Genomic DNA, 24,316 nt, shown 5'->3' on the forward strand with positions numbered 1-24,316 from the left:
GGCTGGGGCCAGAGTCAGGGTTAGTGTTGGACACGAAGGACACTAGAGATAGCATGGGGACAAGGGCAGAGAAGGTGGGTCTGACCAGAGTTCTTGGCTGGGCAGGGCTGGCAGGGCTCTCCAAAGCCATGATCAGGGCTGGTGCAGCAGCATTCAGACTTGGTGACAGCCCCAGGAAATGGCCGGGCACAGGTGCCCTTCTTGATGGCCCCATAGCAGGTGCTTCGCATATGAGTGTCCACACAGACCCGGCCATCTGCTCCGATGGCCAGACCACCCACGCACTCGCAGCGGAAGGAGCCTTCTGTGTTGATACACCAGCCATTCATACAGATGCCAGGAGTCTCACATTCATCAATGTCTGTAGGAAAAGGACAGAGCAAAGCAGATTTGCAATTGGGACACTTCCCCTGTGGTTGCATGGGATGGGGCAGGGCCAGCAGAGAGAGACAGAGACAGAGACAGAGAGAGACAGAGACAGACAGTAACAGAGAGAGAGAGACAGAGAGACAGGCAGAGACAAACAGGGAATGAGAGTGATAAAGGGAGAGAAAAAGAGACACACACAGAGACACAGAGAGAGAAAAACACAGAAACAGAGACAGAGACCACTGGGGCTGAGAAAAGAAACAAGGCAGAGAGGGGCAGAATGTGGGCTTCAGCCAAAAGAAGGGCACGATGGAATGGTATGAATCTGACTCAGGAGCAATGCTAAAACATCCCCACATATTCTGCTCCCAACCTGTGCCTCTTTCCTTCTCCATCCCTCCTCCATCTCATGCCCCCATCATTTTTTAGTTCTCCTCTCTTCCTTCCCATTCTTTGTCCCATTCACTCTGTCTACTCTCCTTCTTAACTACTATCCTCCAGTCCTCATCCCTTCTCTATTTCCTTCTTCTTTCCCTCTTCCTTCTCTTTACCATATTCCTACCATCTTCATTCTATTTTGAGCCCTCCATTTCTCCCCTTCTTTTCTATCTGACTTAATGGCTTCTAGGGTGCAAAAAGGACATTGGATATTAGCTCTATGTTCTATCCATAGCATCCTGGTTGAATAAAGGTTGAGGGCTCTCCATTTTTAACTCGATACTTGTTGTCTATTATATCTGAGGAACTTAGATGATATCAAGTCAAAACTTAATAGATTCAGTGGGTATTGTAAAAATCCAGGCAGAAATGAAAAGGGCTTCTATTAGGGTGCTGGTTGTACACCAGAGATGCTATGAAGGTAGAAGGAGTATATTTTGACAACAAATTGGACATGTTTTTGTCAAGGTTTTGAACTTCTGGATACTCTTCTTCTCAATAAACTCAGTGGCTCCCTATTACCTCCAGGATCAAATAAGAAACCTTTTTGGTATTTATATTTGTATTTTGCTCTTCCATTTCTCTCACATACTCTACGATCCAACAACATGAACCTTCTTCTTTTCCTCTCATAGAACACAATATTCCCTTTCTGGTGGGCTTTTGTACTGGTTATACCTCTGATTCTCAGAATCCCTCCCTTGATTTAAGCACTACCTTCTAAATGAAATCTTTCCTAATTCCCTCTATCACTAGTACTCCTTCCCTAATTATCTTGTATTGTTTTTATTCTGCACACAATATATGCATGTATTGTCTCCCTGATAGAAGTTCCTTGAGAATGAGAGTTTGTGTAGCCCTTTTGGTAGTGGCTAGAAACTGGAAAGTGAATGGATGTCCATCAGTTGGAGAATGGCTGAATAAATTGTGGTATATGAATATTATGGAATATTACTGCTCTGTAAGAAATGACCAACAGGATGATTTCAGAAAGGCCTGGAGAGACTTACACGAACTGATGCTGAGTGAAATGAGCAGGACCAGGAGATCATTATATACTTCAACAACAATACTATATGATGACCAGTTCTGATGGACCTGGCCATTCTCAGCAACGAGATCAACCAAATCATTTCCAATGGAGCAGTAATGAACTGAACCAGCTATGCCCAGAGAAAGAACTCTGGGAGATGACTAAAAACCATTACATTGAATTCCCAATCCCTATACTTATACCCACCTGCATTTTTGATTTCCTTCACAAGCTAATTGTACAATATTTCAGAGTCTGATTCTTTTTGTACAGCAAAATAACGTTTTGGTCATGTATACTTATTGTGTATCTAATTTATATTTTAATGTATTTAACATCTAGTGGTCATCCTGCCATCTGGGGGAGGGGGTTGGGGGTAAGAGGTGAAAAATTGGAACAAGAGGTTTGGCAATTGTTAATGCTTTAAAGTTACCCATGCATATAACCTGTAAATAAAAGGCTATTAAATTAAAAAAAAAAGAGAATGAGAGTTTGTTCTTTCAATGGATAGGTAAGGGGAAGTAGGGTTTGGAGAGGAAAAGCATGACTAGCATTAGGATTACCAACATGAAAAAAAAATAAGTAAAAATAAGAAAAGAGGGTCATTGAGACATTAAAAAATGGAAAAGGCAGAATAGGAGATCCAAAGAAAACACAAACAGGATAAATTTAAAAATAAAATATTGACTTTTTTGGTGTTCTTGCAGAGGGACGTAGTGTCAGCTATAAAAATTATTTTTCTGTTCTGTGAATTATATAGAGATACTCATCTTATTTGGGGCTAATACAGTTCAAAATTTTAAAAATAAAATAAAATGAAATGGAAAAAAAAACCCTTTACCTAATCAAGACTTCTCTACACACTTGACAAGAGATCCAGTATCTCCATTCTCTTAATTATCTTCTCTTTATTTTGCCTAGAGCTTGATTTAGAAAGTGATTTAGGATCAGGATTTTGACATGCTTTGACATAAGCATACTTATCTCACATATCCAATCTGTGTCAAAATAAGTTCCTTCTACTTTCACAGCATCTCTCATATTCAGCTAGCATCCTAATACAAGCCCTCTTCATCTTCTACCTGGATTTTTACATAACAGTTTTGTTTGTACAACAATCCCTTATTAGATAATAAGCTTCAAAAGGGCAGGGACCATCTTTTCCCTTCATCACACTAGTACCAGGCACATAATAACTACTCAAACAAATGTTTATAGATTAATTGGTCCTTCAATTTTTGCTTATAGGACTTCTAGTGGGAGACTATTGCTTCTTAAAATCTTTCCACTGTTTCCAGTTCTGTGTGCTAGTGCCAAGCACAAATCTAATACCTCTTAGATCAACTATTGGAAAGGAATTCTCATTTCTTCCATTAGGCTTCTTTTTTTGTAGGCTAAACATTTCCAATTTTTTCAATAAATCCTCTTGTGACATGATCTCTAGACCCACTGTCATCCCAATTGTTCTTTTTCTGTACACAGTCCAGTCTATCAATGTCCATCTTAATGTGCCCCTTAGAACAGAACTCAGCATTGTACATTGCAGATCTAGAGATCTAGGGATCTCTAGGGAGACACACGATTCAGAAATTATCAACAATGTATAAATCTTGACTTCCAAGGATAAGATTCAGTTGAAAAAAAAAAGCAATCAATTTCTTCCCATTATGGGTAGATGGGATGTAAATTGATAAATGTTAGAATTAAGATGAAAGCAGTGGGAACAGAAAGGAATAATTATCCTTCTTGAATGACTGAATGAACGAACGAATAAATGAATGAATGGTTTTGCCTTCATGGCTATTAGCTGCATCTGAATGGTTGCTACATGCTAAATGCCCAATAGGAGACACTCTAGCACATTGAAAAGAACCCTGTTTTTGAAGTCAAGGGGCACGACCATTCATAGAGCTACTGACATTAATTTAGACATGCAATACAGTTATTTCTAGTACCATGTTCCAGACAACCCTATGGAAGCTTGTCTACTTCTAGAGGCCCTCTTCCCAGGCCTACAATTTCAGAAACTTCCTTTGGGACAAGGGTTTCCAAAAACCTAAATTCAAAGAGGGAAGAGTTTAAAAGTTTGACTTTCAAAAGTAAGATTTCCCATGCAAAGAATATGTGTGTGTGTGTGTGTGTATATATATATATATATATATATATATATATATATATATATATATATAAAACCAAATCATAAATCTTTGTGGCAGGAAAACCTTTTTGAGCTTGACTTAGGTGCATTTGAGAGAACAAGTTTCACAATTTTTTCATAAAGTTAATAAATGCCCTGAGACACAAGTAGTCAAGACAATCTATTAAAATCCTATAGGTTTTAATCAAATTATAATCGTAAAGATATGTTATGACAGCTGGCATTTAATTTTTCCACGGTCAAATGAGTCAGGCCTTTAGTTCTTCAGTACAAGATTTTCCTGTTCTAGGGGATGCACCAATAATTTCTATGGACGATTAAAGTATTATGACGTCAATGAATGGTATTTCATGGCCAGCCATCTCTCAAAAAATGCCTTCTTCTCTCCTCTGACAATATCATCCCTCTAGTGCAGATTCTCATCACTCCATAACTAGATTTTTGCAATATCCTCTCGGGAATTCTATCTGCCTCAAGTAATCCTTTCTTCTTTCAGCTACTAAATTGATTTTTCTAAAGCACAGGTCTAATAATGTCATCCCTCTCCCCTCCTACTTAATAAACTCCAGTGGTTCCCTATCATCTCCAGGATCACATACAAAATGCCCTACATGGCATCCAGAGCCCCTCAAAATCCCAGCCCTACATTTCCAATTTTCTCACACTTTACTTCCCACCAAGTACTCTTCCATCCAGGGACATTGGCCTGCTGGCTGTTCCACAAACAACACCCTCCATCTCTCAGCTTTGGACATTCCCTCTGGCTCCCTCCTCTCCCCCATCCCTGAAAAGCTCTCCCTCCTCATTTCCACCTTCTGGGCTTGATGTCAGGAAGAACTTTCTGACCCTAAGATCTGTCCCAAAGTGGGATAAGCTGCCTCTGGAAGTGATGCGCTTCCCCTTCTCAGAGTTCTTTGAGCAGAAGTTAGATGACCACTTGTCAGCTGGATTACAAATTAAATGGGACCCCCCCCCCTTTCATATATGGACTAGACTGGGTGCACTCTGACATTCTTCCTGAGATTTTATGACACAAAATCAGCACAAACTTTTCTTTATCTATCTTTCTTTCTTCCCTCCTTCCTTCCCTCCCTCTCTCCCTCCTTCTCTCTCTCCCTTCTTCCCTCCCTCCTTCCTTCTTTTCTTCCTCCCCCTCTCTCTTTTTTTCTTTCTCCTTTGTGTCCCTGTTCTTTCTATTGACCTCTATACCTTTTCCTTCCTCCCACCCTACCTCCCATTCTCTTCTTTGATGCTCCTCTCCATCATCCCATCTTATTCCTTTCCATCTCCTTCTCCCTCTTCCCCTACATCCTGCCTTCCTGTTCCCCTGCTGCTATTCCCTTATCCTTTCCCCCTTCCTTTTTCTCCTTCTCACTTCCCCCTCCCTCTTCCTAGCTCCTCTCCACCATCTGCTGTTCTCCTCCCTCTCTCATTCCCTTCCATCATTCTTTCTTCTCCTCTCACCCAATTCCAACTTCCCCTTCCCTGCTCCCTCTGCACACACACTCACCCACGCAGTAGCGCCCGCTGGGAGCCAGCAGGAAGCCGGGTTTACACAGGCACTTGAAGCTGCCCGCTTCATTGAGACACACACCATTGAGGCACATGGTTGTTGTTGCACACTCATCATGATCTGTGGGCATAAACACAGGGAGAGGCTGGGCCTGGGTGGGTATTTCAAGCAGTCCAGGTTCCTCCCCAGAAAGGGTCTCACTTCATCAGGGATGCCGCCATTCTGGATCCCCTTATCAGCTGTCGGGGAAGGGTTCTGTTTCTCTGGAGCCCATATGTGGCCCTCTGGGGATTCTGGGCACGCTAAAGATTCCTGAATGAACCTCTCAGGGAAGAAAAGAAGCCCTGGGCTTAACTCTGAGCAGCAATCTCCAGAGCTGGGTGTTTGAGTGAGAACACATGTCCAAACATATATGCAGAATTACATGCAAGCATTTTGAGCACTTGGGTTAATGGAAAAGATTGGTACAGAGCTGGCTAGGACAGGACCCACCAACACAGAGCTGAAATTCCCCTGGAATCACCTCCAGGAATGTGCTGTTCCCTTCTGGTCTTGAGGAGGCATTGGAGGAATTCAGGGAAGGTCTCATGCACTTAATCATTTGGTCACCGAACCAAAGACTCATAATTGGAAGGACCCAGAATCCATCTAGTCCAACCCATTCAGTTTACAGACAAGGAGACTGGAGCCCAGAAAGATGGCTCCCAGAGAAATAAAGTATTTTTTTACTAGGTAATATAGAACTCACATTAGAACTCAGATCCTCTGATTCCAATCACTGATATGTCACAGCTTCTATTATTCTAATTGAAAGGCAGAGTGATGTAGTAGAGAGAAATCTGACTGGAGACAGGAAGAACTGGGCTCAACTCTTACCACAGACACATACTAGCTACAGGCCATGAGGCAAATCACGTCATCCCTCAATACTCTAGGCTCAAGGTTGGATATGGCCCATTTAACCATATTAAAGTGGGACTAGGAAACGCTTAACAAAATAAGTAAAAATTCAATAAAAAAGAGATAACATTACATCTTAAAATTAAATCAATATGTAGCCTGCAGGGATTTTTACATATGGTTGAGTTTCTATTTGTGTTTGATACTGGTGCTGTAGCAATCCTCATAGTCTTTTATTTGCTGAGGTGTCAACCTGAACTGCTAGAAGGATTTTTCTCATCACAGAGCCGGTATCTATCCTGTCATAATTACCAACTAGAACTTGAACACCATAAAGGCAGAGCTATGGTCTTATATATAGGGTCTTGATATTTGTGTCTTCCCCATAGTAGCTGCACAATAATGTTTGCTTAGTAGTAAATGGCTGGATGGGTGGATGACTGGATGGGTGAGTGGATAGATGGAAGGATGGATAGATGAGTATTGTTAAGTTCACAAATCACTTTCCGAATAGCTCAGGCTCTTGCCTCTTGCATCAAGCCTTCCCTGGCCGCACTAGCCCTCCTCAATCTTTGATGACAGAACACAAAACATAAAGGTCTTAAAATCTTACAGAAGAAATAGTGGTGCTCACAGTGGAAAGAATTGTTTGCCCAGAGTCCAGAGCCCTCCCCATATACTTTTTTTTCCCTCCCTATCCCCAACCCCATACTTATTTTCCAATCCACCAATGTCTGGAGCCTCTGCCATCATCGGTATGAGTACTAGAACAGATCTTGTTCTCTCTCTCTCACCCCACAGTCAACTTACCCACACAGTTCTTGCCATCTGGAGTGATCTCAAAGCCCGCATTGCAGATGCATTGAAAGCTTCCCTCTGTGTTAATGCAGCGCCCATGACGGCACATCCCACCATTTAGGAGACACTCATCAATATCTATAGGAATAGGTTACCAGAAGTGAGTGGGTGCTGGAGATACAGACCGGGTGTCTGACTGGGAGAGCAGAATGAAGGAAGCTCTGTGTGTATGTGGATTTGAGAAAGGAATTGTGGGGGCACATGGTGCAGTGGACAGACCATAGCCTCGGGGCATCAGCAATAATAATAATAATCATTGTTATTTTATTCCTATTTCTTAGAGACCTTTTGAAAGAACTTTCATTACAACAATCTTGAATGATACACTGATGGGCTTAGGGGTATGTATCCTAGTTCTCCTAATTCCCAATTCCCTAATTCTTCTACCCCAAATTCTGGCCCAGGAGACCTCAAACCATAAGATCACAGGATTTTAACTGGAAGGGGTTTTAGAGACCATTCTTAGAGACCAAGTCCTTTATATTCAGATAACAACAACAAGAACAAGAACAACAATTAGCATTCATATAATGCTTTAAGGATTATAAAGTACTTTTCATTTGGTAACTTATTTGATCTTAATTCTGGGACATCAGGACTATTATTATTATAATATTATTACTATTATAAACTCCAGTTTTACAGACCCTCATCTGTAAAATCTAAGGTGGGAAAAAATTAAGTTATTTGTCCAGAGTCACACAATTAAGTAAGCAAAGAAGGCAGGATTTTAATTCAGATTTTCCAGCCTTCTATTCATCTACTTGCCTACAGGCATCTTTCTTCAGATGAAGAAACCATGACCTAAATCTACCTCTGTACAATTTCCTCCTTGTACTGATTCAGGTTCTGTCTTCTGGGGCCAAGCAGAACAAGTCTAATTCCTCTGTCCCACCTGAGATGCCATGTAAATACCAGTGGGTGATTTTCCCATAAAGCTTTGGGGTTTCTCTCCCCCGATGGGCATAAAGATGAGCTGTCCACCCTCCCCGGGGAATCATACCAACACAGGACTGTTTGGTGGGGGTGCTCTGGAAGCCTTCTTGGCATTTGCAATGATAAGAGCCGGGAGTGTTGACACAATCTCCATGGACACAGGGGCTGCTGGAGCACTCATCTACATCTGTGGAGAAAGCCCCAACCCTCAGTTACTCATCCCCACTTCCCAGAATATCATGGGGATCCAGATTCCCACTTGCCTTTCTCTCTTTTTTTCAGAACTTAGGATCCAGGTCCACTTCCCACATCTTTTAAGAACTTTATGGGAACCCAAGTTCCTCCCAGAATTTAACAAGAACCCAGCTTCCTATTCTCCACACTTTCCTCTGAAATCTTAGCAACCACTCCCCCCACCCCGGGTCCCCTCTCTTATCCCCCCAGAACCTCACAGGACTTTGGGATCCCTCATCATCACTCTCAGTAGTCTCAGGTCTCAGGAGGAGCCCAAGTGCCTTCTGCAATCTCCATGCCCACCCCTGAACTCACCAATGCATTCCCCACGCACGTCCTGCTTGTAGCCCATGTTGCACTCGCACCTATAGCTGGATGAAGTTGGGAGGCATCGTCCATTGAGGCAGAGATTGGTGAAATGCTTGCAGATATCAATGGTCTGATTCAGTGTGGCTGTGCCTAGGAGCAGGGGTCCACGAAGATGGGAGCCATCAGCCTTGCTCTGATCCTTTCACCCCAGAATCTTAGGGCTGAGAAGGATCTCAAAGGAGGTCTGTTCAAACCTGTGCATCTGACCTTTGCTTGAAGACCTCTAGTGATGAGAAACTCACTACCACTTTTGAACAGCTCTAATTGTTAGTAAGTTTTCCCTTACCTCTAATCAAAATCTACCTTTCTACAATCCCCTCCTCAGTGTGACCCGGGTTCTGCCTTCTGGAGCAAAACAGAACAAGTTTAATTCTTCTGTCCCATCCTGCCTAAGTCTACAACAGACTTTCCATGTACAAACTTTATCATGTAAAAAACCAGATCCTGGGCAACAGGGAATGAGGGGGAGAAGGAAGGAGAGTGCAGGAGGAAAGAAACATTTTTCCTTGAGTCATCTCTCTGAGCCATCATCTCCTATCCTTTTCAAGCTGGGAGAGGTCTCTCAGGCAGCAGTACTAGGGGTGGGAATGGGAGGAGAGAATCTGTCCTTACCAATGCTGGAGCTGCCAGGGCCCAGGCCGGGAAGGCTGGGGAGGCTGCCTTGTCCATTGGTACCATGGGGGCCATGTCGAGCAGGCCCTGTAAGGCCAGGGCCCAGGCCATTGGGCCCAAATCCTGGTAGGCCTGGGAAGTGTCCGGGATAGGCAGGCAGTACTGGAGGGCCCTCGACACACAGCCGACGAAATTCATCTACAAAGCAGGGAAAGGATTAGTCGTTGGACCTGGGGCCAAGGCAGAGGAGGAACCAGAGAAAAGTTTGGCTTCTGAGTCCTGGTCGCTGGGGCAGGTGGACGGGGGTTGCTGAGGTGATGGAGTATCAAGGGTCTGTGTTTGAAGATCCACTGACCACGGTACTTAGTGGTTGTCATGCCAAAAAAAGATCCTTATCAGGGAAGGTTGGGGGACCAATTTCATCCCTCTCCTTTTAGGGATATGGATAGAAGCACCCCTTGCCTTCTTCCCTTTTCTTTCTCTTCTCCTCCTTTCCCTCCTTTTTCCTTCAAAGACTCCAACATCCCCATTCCCAGATCAGCTCACCGGAGCCCCTTTGGGGGCACATCTCTGGCGTTGACCCTATGGCCCAGCATCGACCCCATTCACAGCAGCACTGCCTCTTTGAAGCTTGTCCTGGAAGCTCTCCAGCACAGCGACCCCCCAGTAATGCAGAGAAGCAGGTACCAATTCTCTGATCTGTGGGAGAGAATCATCAAGCCCATGAGTCCCAGAGACACTGGGCACCAGAGGGAGAGTAGTGCTGAATTCAAGGAAGAGTCAGTCACCTGTAGTGTTGTCTTAGCAAGGAGAAGACTTGTAAAAATGGGAGGGGGGAGCCTGGGATGAGGAATTTGGGAAAACATGAAGAGAGATAATGACTATCATAGCATTTGAGGGATGGGGAGCTATGAAGGTCAATAACACTATAGACAGTGTTTCCTGGAAGTACCTATTGGTGCAGGGAGGTCAGATGGGAAATGATCTTACCCCACTGTCCAGACACTCCAGATTCTAATGTCCCTCCAATCTCTGGCAGCATGCTTTTCAAAGTCCCTCCCAGATCTGATATTCTGTGTTCTAAGCTCTTTCTAGCCCTGGCATCCTAGGATACTTTTAGTATTCTAAGGTCACTCTCAGTGTTCTGTGTTTTAAGAAACTTTAATATTCTTTTTAAAAAATATTTTTTAATATTCTTAATCTTCCTTCCCAGCTCTGACAACCTGGGTTCTAAGGGCCTTCTCAACTCTGACATCCTTTGTTTTAAGGGTCCTTCCAGCTCTACCAGTCTTTGTTCTAACAGTTCTCTGAGATTCTATGTTCTAAGAGCCTCCCAATTCTGCCAATCTGTATTCTAAGGGTTCTCCCAGCTTTGAGATTCTGTGTTCTACAGTTCTTTCTGCTTTGACATTCTGTGTTCTAAGGTCTGACAGTGTTTCTTAGGGCCTTCCCAGTTCTGACTTTCTGTGTTTAAGGGTCCTCTGCTATGACATTGTGTGTTCTAAGGACCCTTCCGGTGCTGACATCTTATGTTCTAAGGGCCCTTTTCCCCCTGTTAGGAGGTGGAGCCCAGCCAAATGCCCACTATCTGGGTTCTTACCAATAAAAAAGGCTAATATCAGCAGAGGAAAAAAGGCCTCAGGTTTGGGAGTGGGGCAGAGCTGAGTTTTGTGGGATTTACAAGAGAGAGGGAGCCGGGAATCCATCCTTTTCCCTGACCACTGAACAATTAGATAGCATTAGGAAACCACAAGTCCCTGGCTGTAGGACAGAACATTCATTCAAGGTCTTAATCAGAGGGTGAGTCAATAGTCTTGCACTGAGGATACCATAAGCTCTGTGCCTGAGCATTAGGCGCCAGGAAGGTCTCTGGAGGCTGGGTGGGATTTCCTCACTGTGGACTGAGGACTGGCATACACATATGGGTTGGGAGAGCCCTGAACCATTCCCCTTGGATGCCCCAAACCTTGAGAACCATCTTACCCAAGCAGTGAGAACCATCAGCACTGGCCATGAAACCTCGGGGACAGGTGCAGACATAGCTCCCCACCGTGTTGGCACATTCTCCACCTTCACAGATGCCAGGGATGGTGCTGCACTCGTCCACATCTGAAGAGAGGCAGGGGCAAGGGTAGCATTTGGATATCTCTCTCCTCTAGAGCCCTGTTTTTCTTCCTCCATCCCCTTGGTCATGTCCCCTTCTCCACAATGGCTCCCATTTCAATAGTGCCGTCCAAATGCCTCCCTTCAGCCCTCTGACAGTGGGAAGGGGTTCAAGAACTATTCCTACCATTTCACAGATAAATTTTAGAAAAGTGAAGGGGTTTTCCCAAGGTCACCCTTATTCTCTTCTCTGCCCAGGTCCTGCCGCCAATACAGAAGAAATATTCCGATAAAATAAAAACAGTATTGAACTAAGAGTCAGAGGGCCTGGGTTCAAGGCATCGATACTTAATTAGCTGTGTGAGAATAAGCAAATGAGTCTCTGGTCTTCAATTTCCTCATCTGAGAAATAGGGATAAACATTCTTCCCCCTCCTCCTGACTTCATAAGGTTATTGTGGAAATAGAGGGTTATTTGTAAATTCTGAACACTTTATCGGAACTTTATCAAGGCTGGGACAATTGCTGGACTCTAAGCAGAGAAGCAATGAAGTGTCATAGATTGAGTCCTCTTTGAAAGTAAGACCGGGGTTCAATTCTGTCTCTGATGCTTACTCTGGGTGATCCTGGGAAAGTCACTTAATTCTCCAAGACTATACATTGCAGAGCAGGTGTCAACCTGCATTTGTAAAGGGAATTTCCTTATTAGGAGTTGACGAAATCATAGATCTGATTTTAAAAAAGGCCAAGTGGGTGTACATTCTAGGAGGATCTGGTTTCTAACTGAGGATCACAAGTTTAGAGCTGGCTGGAAGAAGTCCCCATTTATTGTCCAATTCTACCATTTTACAGATGAGGTATCTGAGGTTACTCAATTAATTCCAGTGACATCAGAGCCAGTTAGGTGGTGTGGTGGATAGATCACTGGACCTGAAGGCAGGAAGAGCTGGATTTAAATCTGGCCTCACACACTTATTAGCTGTGTGAGTCTGGGCAAGTCATTTAGCCATTGTCTGCCTCATTTGTGAAATGGGGATAATAACAGCACCTACTGCTAGGGTTGATGTGAGGATCAAAAGAGATGACTTTTTTAAACTGAGGCAATTGGGGTTAAGTGACTTGCCCAGGGTCACACAGCCAGGATCACAGCCAGATTTGAACTCATGTCCTCCTGACTTCAGGACTGGGGCTCTATCCACTGAGCCACCTAGCTGCAAGCTTGTTCCCTCTCCCTTCCAAATCCAGCATCCCCCCTTCACTCTGTTCCATTTCAATCCTTCCTCTTTGTCCTTGTTCTCCTGACTTCATGCATGTCTCCTTCCTTCCATACCTTCACATTTGTGGCTGGCCTCACCCAGCCGGTGACCAGCAGGACAACGGCACTCAAAGGAGCCCACAGTGTTGATGCAGTTCCCGCCCTGGCAGAGGCCTGGGATGGCCCGGCACTCGTCCACATCTGTGAAGGATAAAAAGAGACAGGGTGATCCCAAAGTCTGGCCCAGAGTCTAGAAATTGGGCCCTCTACCAAGACATCCCAATGCCCCACCACAATCCATATACACAGATTCCCTTTTCACCAGCTCTCAGATTCAGACTCCTATTGACCTTCATCCCCTCTTTATTCCATTGTTCTTCCCAATTCTGATCTCTACTGGCCATGAACCTCCTATTGTGCCCATTTCTATATCCCACAAAACTCAGAGTCTTAGCAAGGAGTGTTCCTTGCTTCCATACTTCTAGGCTGAGGATCTTCCCAGTGAGTCTACTTACCCAAAGGCTTCAAGGTCTCCTCCGTGAATCTTCCCAACCCTCAATGTCCAATGAGCCTCCTTCCCATGAGTCTTAGTATATACACCTTCCCCATGGGGCTCAGCTATTTGCCTTAATAGGGCTCAGGAGTTCAATTTTCTTCCTTTGCCTTAACACCACCCTTTTCTCCCCCGGGGGTCCAGCCTCCCTCTGGTCATTCCCCCCATCATCATTTTAATACATGGTTATTTATTTGCCCTTCTCTTTACCTTGACAGGCCCCGGTTCGAATGTTCGGAATGAAGCCTCTGCGGCATGGGTGAGGCTGGGCAGGGCATGGCTCACAGGGGTGACCCCAGGCACGACCCACACTGGCACAGCACATGGTCTTGGTGCAGACGAGACCACTCAGCTGGCCCTGGCACACCTGGTTATTGACTTGGGTGAAGCAAGGTCCGGTGCGGTAATCTGCCAGGAAAACCAGGTGTGTAGTGAGAAGTCCAGGACACTGTTTCATTCCTAACCCCCTCGATGGACCTACCCTTCCCTGCAAACTCTAGCCTTATCTTCAGCAGCTCTAGTCCCATCCCCTCTCTCCTGGTCCCACCCTCCCAAATTCCTTTCAATTGCTTGCCCCCTCCATTCCATGAGCTCTCCCCCCGACCCAAACCCTGTCCTCTACTCATATATGAGACCAAAAACTTGGGGAAATAATAAGCAATGAGGTAGCTAAATGGTGCCATAAATAACACTCTGAGGTTGGAACCAGAAAAAGAGAAGTTCAAACATGACTTCAGATACTTCTTATCTCTGTGATCTAGATGAGTCACTTAACCTCTGTCGGACTCAGTTTCCTCAAATGTAAAATGGAGATAATAAAACACCTACCTTCTAGGGTTGTTGTTAGGATCAAATGAGAGAATACTTGTAAAAAGCACTTAAAGCAATGTCTGGCACGTAGTAGGCGCTTATATAATATTGAAGAAGAGCTTTCATAGCTGCTTAAGGTTTACACAAAGCACTTTCTTCACAAAAATTAAAATTATTATCCCCATTTTACAGATCATAGGATCACAGTTTGTGAGGAGGAAGGAACTTCAAAGGTCATCTAGCCCAGGGGTTGTTAAGCTGGATCCCTGGGCCTGTGTATAGATTCCATAATATCTGTGAAATTGGATGGGAGAAGAATTGCATCTTTTTTCACTAAATGGTATCTGACATTTAGCATTTTCTAAAATTATGAATTAAAAACTCCTTATTTTTCTGAGGAGTCCATACGCTTTTATCTGACTGTCAAAGTAATTCATAACACAAAAGAGTTAATAATCCTTAACTACCCCAATCGCTTACTTTTAGCATTGAGAAAACTCAGGCTAGATGTCCTTTGAGGTCCCTTCCAACTCATACTAGTTAGAGATTAAGGGTCTTGGCAAAAGTCACACAGATACTAAGTGATGGAGTCAGGACTGAAAGCCAAGTCCTTTAACTCCATGTCAATCATTCTTTTCTATTACATCAGGCTGCTTCCTGCAGATGAGCATCTCAGCAGGAGGTGCATTAGCCCAAGTCCCCTTGCTAGTAAAGCATCAGATCCAGAACTAGATCAGGTGTCTTCCCTCCCAAACCAGAACTCTTTGCATTAGAGCTCAGTGCCTCTGGATCATGGCCTTCCCAAGACCTATGGTGTGCCCAGTTCCAGGAGAAACAGTGTCAGGGGTTGGAGAAAAGAAAGATTGAATCCATTTCCCTAATAAGCTCAAGCAGGGGTACAGCCCAGGGATACTGAGGCAGGGTCAAAAGATAACTTCCCTCTCTGACCTCAGTTACCTCATCTGTAAAATGAGGAGATTGAACTAGATGGTGTCTATGACTGCTTCTAAGTCCAGGTCTGATCATCCTATGACAGGGGCCAACTTTGTCCCTTGGTTGGTCAGGGCTGGGTACATCAGCCTCAAGGAGCCACAATTCAGGGCAGAGACAGCTCTGCCCAGGTGGGTATAGCTCCTGCATCACCTCTTTGGGAAAAGGAAGGTCTGCAGATACCTCAAACTGACCATATCCAAAAGTGAACTAAGCCAGCAGCTCCTTTCTGCACCAAACTGGCCCCTCTCCCAATGGCCTTATTTCTTCTAGTAGCACAGGTCTGCAGCTTCAGTGTCATCCTTGATCTTCATTCCTCCTCATCTCCTGTACCCACTTAGTTGATGATCACGTCATTTCTACCATCTTGTAAGTGTCACTCCTCTCTGTCCTATTAGCCTCGGTCAAATCCTCCTTGGCCTTCACCTGGATCATCACGATAGTGTTCTGACTGACCTCCCTGCCTCAAGCCTCCTTCCTGCTAATCCATGCTTCACCCAGCTGCCAAGGAGATTTTGCTAAAGCACAGGTGTGCTCACTCCCATGCTGGTCACCTCCCCTTCTCTCCCTTTCCAGCCTGGCTCCAAGCTACCTGTCAGCTTTCAACCTACTTCCCTTTCCAGCTTTCTTCTGCATTGTGCTTATTCCTACATTCTATGGTCCAATCAGAGTTGCCCTCTTTCTCCTCATAAACATGACCTCCATTTTGATATTTCTATTTTCCTTCAAGGCTCAGTTCAACAATAAATCCCATATGAGGTCTTTCCTAATAAGCAGCTAGATGAGGCAATAGATAAAGGAGATCAGAAAGGTCTGAGTTCAAATCCAGCTTCAGATACTTTCTAGGTGTATGAACTTGAACTAGTCACCTAACCTTATTTTCCTCAACTGTAAAAGGGGATAATAGTAATAGCAGAAACACAAAGGCAGATAAGTGGCACAATGGATAGAGTACCAGAGTCTGGAATCGGGAAGACTCATTTTACTGAGTTCAAATATAACTTCAGATACTTTCTAGCTATAAGACTCTAGGCAAGTCACTTAACCCTATTTACCTCATATTTCTCAACTTTGAGATGAGCCAGAGGAAAAAAATGGCAAATCACTCCAGTATCTCTGCCAAGAAAACCCCTAAATAGGGGTCACAAAAAGTTGGATATGACAGAAAATCTCCTGAACAACAGCATTACAAGGTTGCCATGAAGATCAAACAAGTTGTCAATATTTGTCAAGGATTTAGCACACAGCAGGTGATATATATACATATATATCTATATATCTATATATATATGTACATATATGTGCTAGTTACTGTTACTATTATTGATAGAGGCAGCTAGGAGGCAGTCCATCCACTGTACCTCCTAGCTGCCTCTATCAAAGAAAACAATATGTACATAAATAGATACAAAATAAACAGTGATTGTCAGGGAGGGCAATAGCTTCTGAGGATAAAAAATAATAATAGTAACTAGTTACCTAACCTCAACTGGGCAAGTCACTTAACCTGTGTCTGCATCAGTTTCCTCAACTATAAAGTAGAGATGAAAGCAGCAAATACTTAGATCTTTTGAAATGATATCTGTAATGAGCTTAGCATACAGAAGGCACTTAATAAATGTTTGTTTCTCTGATAGAGATGTTAGTTCCTCAAGATCATCTAGGCCAGGGGAGTCAAACTCAAATAGAAACGTTTGATGATCCTTCTGGGCTACATATTAGCTCAGCTTTGCAATGCAACGTTATTTATGTTTTATTGTAATTTCATTTATTTTGTAATATTTCCTAATGAGGTTCGGAAAGAATTCTTGACTAAACTAAGATCATACAGCCAATAAGGGTCAGATGTAGGATTTGAACCCATGTCCTCATTTCCATTGCACCAAGCTGCTTGCTCTTGGGAATGTTTTTCTTAATACCTTTGGACTTTACCCAAATAATCAGCTACTCTTTACATGGCTCAGGAAATTACTTCTATTTTAGGTGTTTCTATCTTCTGCTAGATAGTGCAGTGGATAGAGGACTGGACCTGAGTTCAAATCCAGCTATATATATATTTGCTGAGGCAATTGGGGTTACATGACTTGCCCAGAGTCATACAGTTGGAAGTATTAAATGTCTAAGACCAGATTTGAACTCAGATTTTTCTGACTTCAGGGTTGATGCTCTATCCACTGAGCCACCTAACTGCCCCATAAACAATGATATTTACTAAAGTGGTCTAATTTTTTTTGGGGGGGGGCACTATCAGGGTGCCTTGCAAAGGGTCACACAGTTTAACTATTTGAGTTGGATTTGAACTCAAGTCCTCCTGACTCCAGGCCTGGTGTTTTATCTACTGTACCACCTAGTTGCCACCTATCTTGCAGTCCACTAAAATCCCCAGATCTTTTTCAGAAAAACTTCCACCTAAGAATACCTCCATCTTGTACTTGTGAAGTCCAGTTTTTGAAGCCAAGTGTAAGACTTTACATATATTCCTATTAAATTCATTTTATTAGGAGTACAGCATGTCCTTGGTCAAAGCAAAAGGAACTAAGGATAGTAGTTAACAAGCTCATTTGAGTAAGAGCCAGATTCACAATGGTTGACGTTGAAAAGGACAAGAGGATTTTTTGTTCATAAACATGCATGGTGCCACACAGTTGGAAAGGAAGACAAGAACAGGACTGGACCTAATCGGAGTGGACTCTTTGGATAAAAACTGGTGCGGCTCCAGGATTCTCGGGCACAGATGCCAACAAAAGCAAAGGCATCGTCTGGGGCAAGGATATGCTGACGGAATACTTGGAAAACCCCAAGAAGTCTATCCCTGGAGCAGAAATGATCCTCGCTGGTATTCAGAAAGAGAGGAGGAAGGGCAGACTTGATAAGCATATCTCAGAAAAACTACCAATGAGTAATAGCCTTTTGCTGTCTCCCTTACAAAAAGACGCCTCATGAGGAGATATCCTTTTTCTTTCCTTTAAACATATGCCATAACTCTACCCTATTTAGATTGGTTTTATCAGCGGGAGAACTTTGATCATGAATGGTTATTTTAAAATTGTGTTCAGCAGCTGTAATTTAAGGAATTATGTAGATTAGGTAGGTTTGAGTTTAAATGAACATAATTATGTTTTCTGCATTGCGGTTTTAAGTCTAGCCACAGAAAGGCAGGATAACAATGAATAGAAATAGTTGGCTTAGAGACAGGAAGACCAGACCTCAAATCCTGCCACACACACACGCACACACACACACACACACACACACACACACCCCACACACATATGCATGCATATGTATAAAATATACATATATGTGAACATAATACATATATATCAATGCGTATATACACATAAATATATACACATACTTAGCTACAAGTATGTACTGGCTATGTTGCCTTAGACAACTAATACTACAAATATCTGAGAAAGTACCAACTAGTACTAGTAAAGGGAATTATTTCAACTTTTCTTTTTCACCCTATATTCAATGTGTATCCAAGACTTGAAGAATCTACCTTTGTAATGTCTTTTACATGTACCACCTCTCTCCTATAACACAGCCAGATCCTCATTGTCACCTCATCCCTAAACTACCGCAGCAGCCTGCTGATTGACTTCCTTGCCTCAGGTCTTTCTCTACTACATTCTATCTTCCATTCAGCCATCAAAATGATCTTCTTAACTTTCTGTTTATAACTTTCTTCTGCTCCATAAATTCTAACACCTCCCCTTTGCCTCTAGGATCAAACACAAAATCTAATGTTTGGCTTTTAACGACCTTCATAAATTGGCCTCTTTCTGGTCATCTTAAACCTTCCTCTCCTCCATATGCTTTGTAATCTAGTGATACTGGTTTCCTAGATAGATGTTCCTTGAAAAAGACACTCCATCTTCCATTTTCACTGGCTATCCCTCATGCCTGGAATTCTCTTCCTCTTCATCTCTGTGTCCCCTGGCTTCTCTGGCTTCTTACAAATAAACTAAAATTCAGCTTTCTGTAAGAAACGTTTCTTGGCTCTCATTACTGTTGGTGCCTTTTCTCTGAGGTTATCTGCAATTTGTGTGTGTGTGTGTGTGTGTGTGTAATATAGCTAGCTACATTCACATAGATGAACACAAATAGATCTCTATTTATTCTGCTTGCATATAGTTGCTTGCATGCTGTCTACACCTATTAGATCGTGCACTCCTTGAGGATGGCAATAATTTTGATTTTTCTTTGTGTTCACACTACTTAGGGTAATGTCTGATGCATAGTAGGTGCTTAATAAATGCTTATGGGCTTGACAGTTTTCCTCACTTGGAATGTCTCCATACCAATGAAATCATGTAGATCTTGTTCTTATCCTGATTAATTCATTTAGAGTGTGAAAATATAAATATATACTAACACAAATTTGTATTGTTAGGATCGTAAGGCTTAATTCAATGATGAAATACTTCTAAAATTGTCAGACAGATTTCCTCTTATTATATTCAGCCTCAAATTTTGGTTTTTATTTTGTATCCTAACTTTATCAGTCTGATCATTCCCCCTCCCACCTTTGTGCCATCTTCATGTTTGTGTGTTTTTGTTTTTTGCTTTGGCAATTGGGGTTAAGTGACTTGCCCAGGGTCACACAGCTAGGAAGTGTTAAGTGTCAACATTTGAACTCAGGTCTTCCTGACTTCAGGGCTGATGCTCTATCCACTGCGCCACCTAGCTGCCCCCATCTGCATGTTTGATAAACATATCGTGTTTTCCTTTATCCAAGTCAGTGATAAAGAAAAAGTTAAATGAGTTAGGATCCTGCCTAGATTGTGGGTCCATGGATTAGGATCCTGCCTAGATTTTGGTCCTCCAGTGGAGGTCTCCATCGAAGCAATGATGAGCCATTCACTGCTCTTCTTTGAGTCTAGTTACCTAACCAGCTCCAAAATTATGTCATGACATGGCTCTGTCTTTTCCATAAAAATAATATGAAGTTCTTTGTCAAATCCTTTAATCTTGGTAATTATGTCTATAGCATTTTGTCTTTTCTCTACCATTTATAAAGCCCTAAAGAAGCCATATGGAGGCAAGGCTATTGTGAAGTAAAGTTGTCAAATGATGAAATGAATCAGCCTTCAGGCTGTGTCACAATGGAGTTAGCTAACTGAGCACCTTGAACGGACTAAGATAGGGAAACCTCCATTGCTTAAAAAGCCCTAAGCACCCAGCATTCTGGATCTTCAGACCAGGAAAATAGTGGTTACGATTTGCATTATTCATAAAATAACACAATGAATCTTATAGAAACTTTTTCAATGTTCTTAATAGTGTAGATGACAAAAGGAAAGATGGCTCCAACATCCTTCCACATTACCCCTAACTTACATAAAGTGGGTCTAGGTGTGTGAGGATCTGTATATAAGGGAGCCTGGACTCAGCTAGAGGGAAAATGAACAGGATAATGACTAAGTTAAATCATAGTGACAATTCTATTCTTTGGAAATGACGATGCACTCTACTACAGATCTCCCAGTGTTACAGAACATTCCCCTAGAGGAAGTCTTTTAGTGCTCCCACAGAATATCTCTCAGAGATCATGTTATTTGTTGCAAAACATCTCTGGGGAGTAGAAGATGCTCCCTATGGGATCTCAACAAAGTTCCCTATGCAATAGCTCTTGCAGCTAGATGGTGTTCCTAAGAAAGCAGCTTCAAAAACTGGAAAGTGCTTCCTGATGGGCATCTCCCAGAACTAGATGGTGCTCCCAATGAGGCATCTTTTGGAATTGAAGATATTCCCTCCAGGAAGACACTGCTGATAATTAGAATATACTCCCTGTTAGATGTCTCCTAAATTTTGATGGTGGTCCCTGACAGTAGGTCTTGAAGCCAGATGGTACTCCCAGTTGAGTCTCTCTCTAAGAGTTGGAAGGTACTCCTCCCAAAATGTCTCCCAGATCACGAGTGTTCCCTATGCATTAATTCTTAGAGTCTTAGAGTATTCACAATAGGGAATTTCCAAGAGATGTAAGATACTCCCTGTGAGATCTCTTTCTGAGCTAGATTTGAGGGAACCTCCTGGAAGTTATTACTTTCAAGATAACTCTGAGAATTGGAAGGTGCTCTATGAAGTACATCTCCCAAAATTGGATGTCATCTTTTGGAGCCAGATTGTGTTCCCAATAGGATATCTCCAAAAGTTAGGATATAGTTAGAATCATCTCCCAGGTCTTGATGGTGCTCACCATGTAGTATTCATTGGGCTAGATGGTATTTCTAATAGGGCACTTCCAAGAGCTCAATGTGCTCCTTAGAGAGCATCTTTAGAAGCCAGAAATATCCCCTCCAGTCATTTCCAAGAGTTAGAAGAAACTCCCTACAGAAACTCTTCCAGAAATGGAAGGCTTCTCATAAGTTGCTTCCTGCAGAAACATGGAACTGTTTCATGGGGTATCTACCAGGCTAGTCTAAAATTGCTAAGCTCACTGTAGGCCGAGTCTTTTCTTAAAAGATCTCAGGAGTCCAAAGTCAGCCCTGGAATTTCTAAGTCCATTAGGGAAATAATGAGAGTATAAAATTTTAAAGCTAGAAGGGATCTCAGAAGGCCTCTAGTCCCATCCACTCTTTTTGCAAATGAGGAAACTGAACTTCCAGGAAGGGAAAATTCCTGCCCAAGACCACACAGATAATAAGTGGCAGAGCTGGAACTAGAAGCCAAGTCCTCTTAGGACAAAGCTAACATTCTGTACACTACACTCCCCTGATGTTAAAATCCCCAAAATGTTCAGATCAACCTGCCTTTCAAGGACCTCTTAGCTCAGTGTGGTCCTGGCCTAGGGTCTGGGGATATTAAGAGACAGTGGGACAGCGTCACTCCCACCATGACCTTTCAAGCATGTCTAGTGAGCTCCCTCCCCCACTCTTTGCTCTGATCAGTGCCCACTCTTTGTGTCCAGCTGGCTGCACAGCTGGAGAAGTCTGTCTGATTTCTGGGCCTAAGCTCAATTCAAGCCCATCTACCAGTGTTTTGGGAAACCTTCTATTTGAAGACATTTTATGCATACAAGATGTCGGCAAAGGCTGCACAAACAAGTAAAGGTCCCTTTGTGTCTCTAGCCTCACACCCCCTCCCCATTCCCTTTTCCAAAAGAGATTTCCTTTCTGATTCTTTTTGCCAGATGTTCTTAATAAAGCAGCTTGACCTCCAGAGGAAAAGGGCAAGGACAATCTCAGTTCAAGTCCCAACTTTAACACTTACTAACAACATGAACCTGAACAAGTCACAGATCTCTGAGTCTCAATTTACTCATCCATAAAATAGGGATAATAATTTTTGTACTACGTATCTTACAGAGTTGTTGTCAAGAAAGGTCTATGTAAACTTTGAAATACTGGAAATGTTAACTTGTAATTATTAATATTGTTGTTGCTGTCCATTATCACTTTGGAAATCAATCTAGCTATCTATACAGGATGTACCAGCTAGATGAAAATTGCCTATTGACCAGATGATGAGATGCAGTTAGAGGAAAGCTAATCAAGTTGTTCTGTTAGAGAGATACTATGTCCTTTAAACTGTCTCAAGCTGCTGCTGGCCACCAAACCTATCTTTTTAAATAAAATAAGAAGAGATGGTCAAGTGTAGTGGAAAGATCACATGATTGAGAGACGGCAAAAAGTGCAAATCCTACTGCTGATACTTATCAACTTTTTGATTCTGGGCAAGAAACTTTCTCTAATACTTAGTTCCCACATGTGAAAAAAGAATAATCACACATGTAGTGTCAACTTTACAGGGATGTTTTGAAGGTGATTTGAGATAGATAGGGGCAAGGATTGAGCCTGTGCTTTCATTGTTAAAAATAATTATAACTACTATTTATATTGTACCTACTATGGGCCAAGCACTATGCTAAGGCCTTTATGAGTATTTGATCGCCACAACTATCCTAGAGAGTAGGTCCTATTATTATGACTATTTTATAGTTAAGGAAACTGAAGCAAATAAAGGCTAAGTGGGCTGAGCTTAAACTGAGTTTTTCTTAACTCCAAGGCTGGCTCTTTTATCTACTACACATGCTGCCTTTAGGTCATTTTGTAAACATTAAAAGGTGATATCAGTGATGGCTATTATTATCCCTCCAGGGCTGCTTATGGAACCCTCAGATCATAGGAAAATCAGACCATCAAAAGAGCCAGAATTTTCACAAATTGATAGACACTCAAGGAAGAAAAGCGACAAGAATTGCCCAAAATGAGAAGATATAGCTAGGTTATGATCTATATGAGTGGAGAGAATGCTAATACCAATAAGATCACAGATTATTTGGAACATCATTGAGCAGTTAGATGGCACAGTGGATAGCACACTGGTTTTGAAATCAGGAGGACTTGAGTTCAAATTCAAACACTTGACACTTATTAGCTATATGACTTAGGCAAACCAATTAACCCTGATTGCCTTCCCCCCCAAAAAAATTTTTTTTAAAGGTAGGGGGAAAACAACATTAATAAAATCTTTAATTTGGAACTATAAGGAAGCTCAGATACTACAAAATATAACTCTTTACTCCAAGATCATACAAATGGTAAGTATCAGAGAAAAATCTGAGTCTGAGTCCACTTTGTAATGAGCAATACTGCAGCCCTTAAAAAAGTCAAGGCCTCTAGGAAACTTAGGATAGGAAGAAGGCTGGGCTGGTCACTCTCCCAACAGGGCCCAAGCTCATCAGAAAAAAAACAAACCCCAACATTCCAGTCCCGGTGCTTTTTCTCAGGGGTTCTGGAGATGGTTCTAGAGGAGGAGGAGTTGCTGCAAGGGGAGAATGGGAAGAGGGGGAAGAAGAGGAGAGGTAGAAAAGGAGAAGGAATTAGAAAAAAAACAGGAAGAAGAGTAAGAAAAAGGGGTAAAGAAGAAAAATGGGATGGGATGACATGGGTCTTTTCACTCTTACTCAGCCTCCAGATTACAGCCCAATTAAAAATGTATTTTTTTAAGGTAAAAGCTGTTAATGGCACAGAAAAGATTTAAAGGGAGAGAAGTAGCTGGCTATCTAGCACCCCACAGGGTCCAGGATTTGAGCACTTCCAAACCATAGCTTCAATCTCCCAACCCAGTTCTCCCAAATCCTCAATCGTGTCAAGGTGATTTTTAAAATGACGCCCCCCCCCAAAGCCTCCCTTTTAATCCTCAGGTACCCATGATTCCTTCTCTTTTTGCTGG

At 42.6% G+C, this 24,316-nt stretch overlaps 1 protein-coding gene and 1 pseudogene across 1 annotated transcript in view; one reads left to right on the plus strand and one right to left on the minus strand.

Annotated features, from left to right (window-relative positions):
* Positions 1 to 24,316, minus strand: part of FBN3 (fibrillin 3) — a 103,203-nt gene that overhangs the window by 64,014 nt on the left and 14,873 nt on the right. Inside the window, exons 6-15 of the mRNA XM_031948293.1 lie at positions 13,541 to 13,738; positions 12,853 to 12,978; positions 11,404 to 11,529; positions 9,967 to 10,119; positions 9,421 to 9,618; positions 8,755 to 8,898; positions 8,273 to 8,392; positions 7,222 to 7,347; positions 5,509 to 5,631; positions 86 to 361 (exon numbers count right to left, since the gene is read on the minus strand). Coding sequence (XP_031804153.1) covers positions 86 to 361; positions 5,509 to 5,631; positions 7,222 to 7,347; positions 8,273 to 8,392; positions 8,755 to 8,898; positions 9,421 to 9,618; positions 9,967 to 10,119; positions 11,404 to 11,529; positions 12,853 to 12,978; positions 13,541 to 13,738 — 1,590 coding nt within the window. The remainder of the gene's footprint in view (positions 1 to 85; positions 362 to 5,508; positions 5,632 to 7,221; positions 7,348 to 8,272; positions 8,393 to 8,754; positions 8,899 to 9,420; positions 9,619 to 9,966; positions 10,120 to 11,403; positions 11,530 to 12,852; positions 12,979 to 13,540; positions 13,739 to 24,316) is intronic.
* Positions 17,714 to 18,033, plus strand: LOC100922187 (annotated as a pseudogene).

This window comes from Sarcophilus harrisii, chromosome 1, assembly GCF_902635505.1.
Source record: "Sarcophilus harrisii chromosome 1, mSarHar1.11, whole genome shotgun sequence".
Taxonomy (NCBI): Eukaryota; Metazoa; Chordata; class Mammalia; order Dasyuromorphia; family Dasyuridae; genus Sarcophilus; species Sarcophilus harrisii.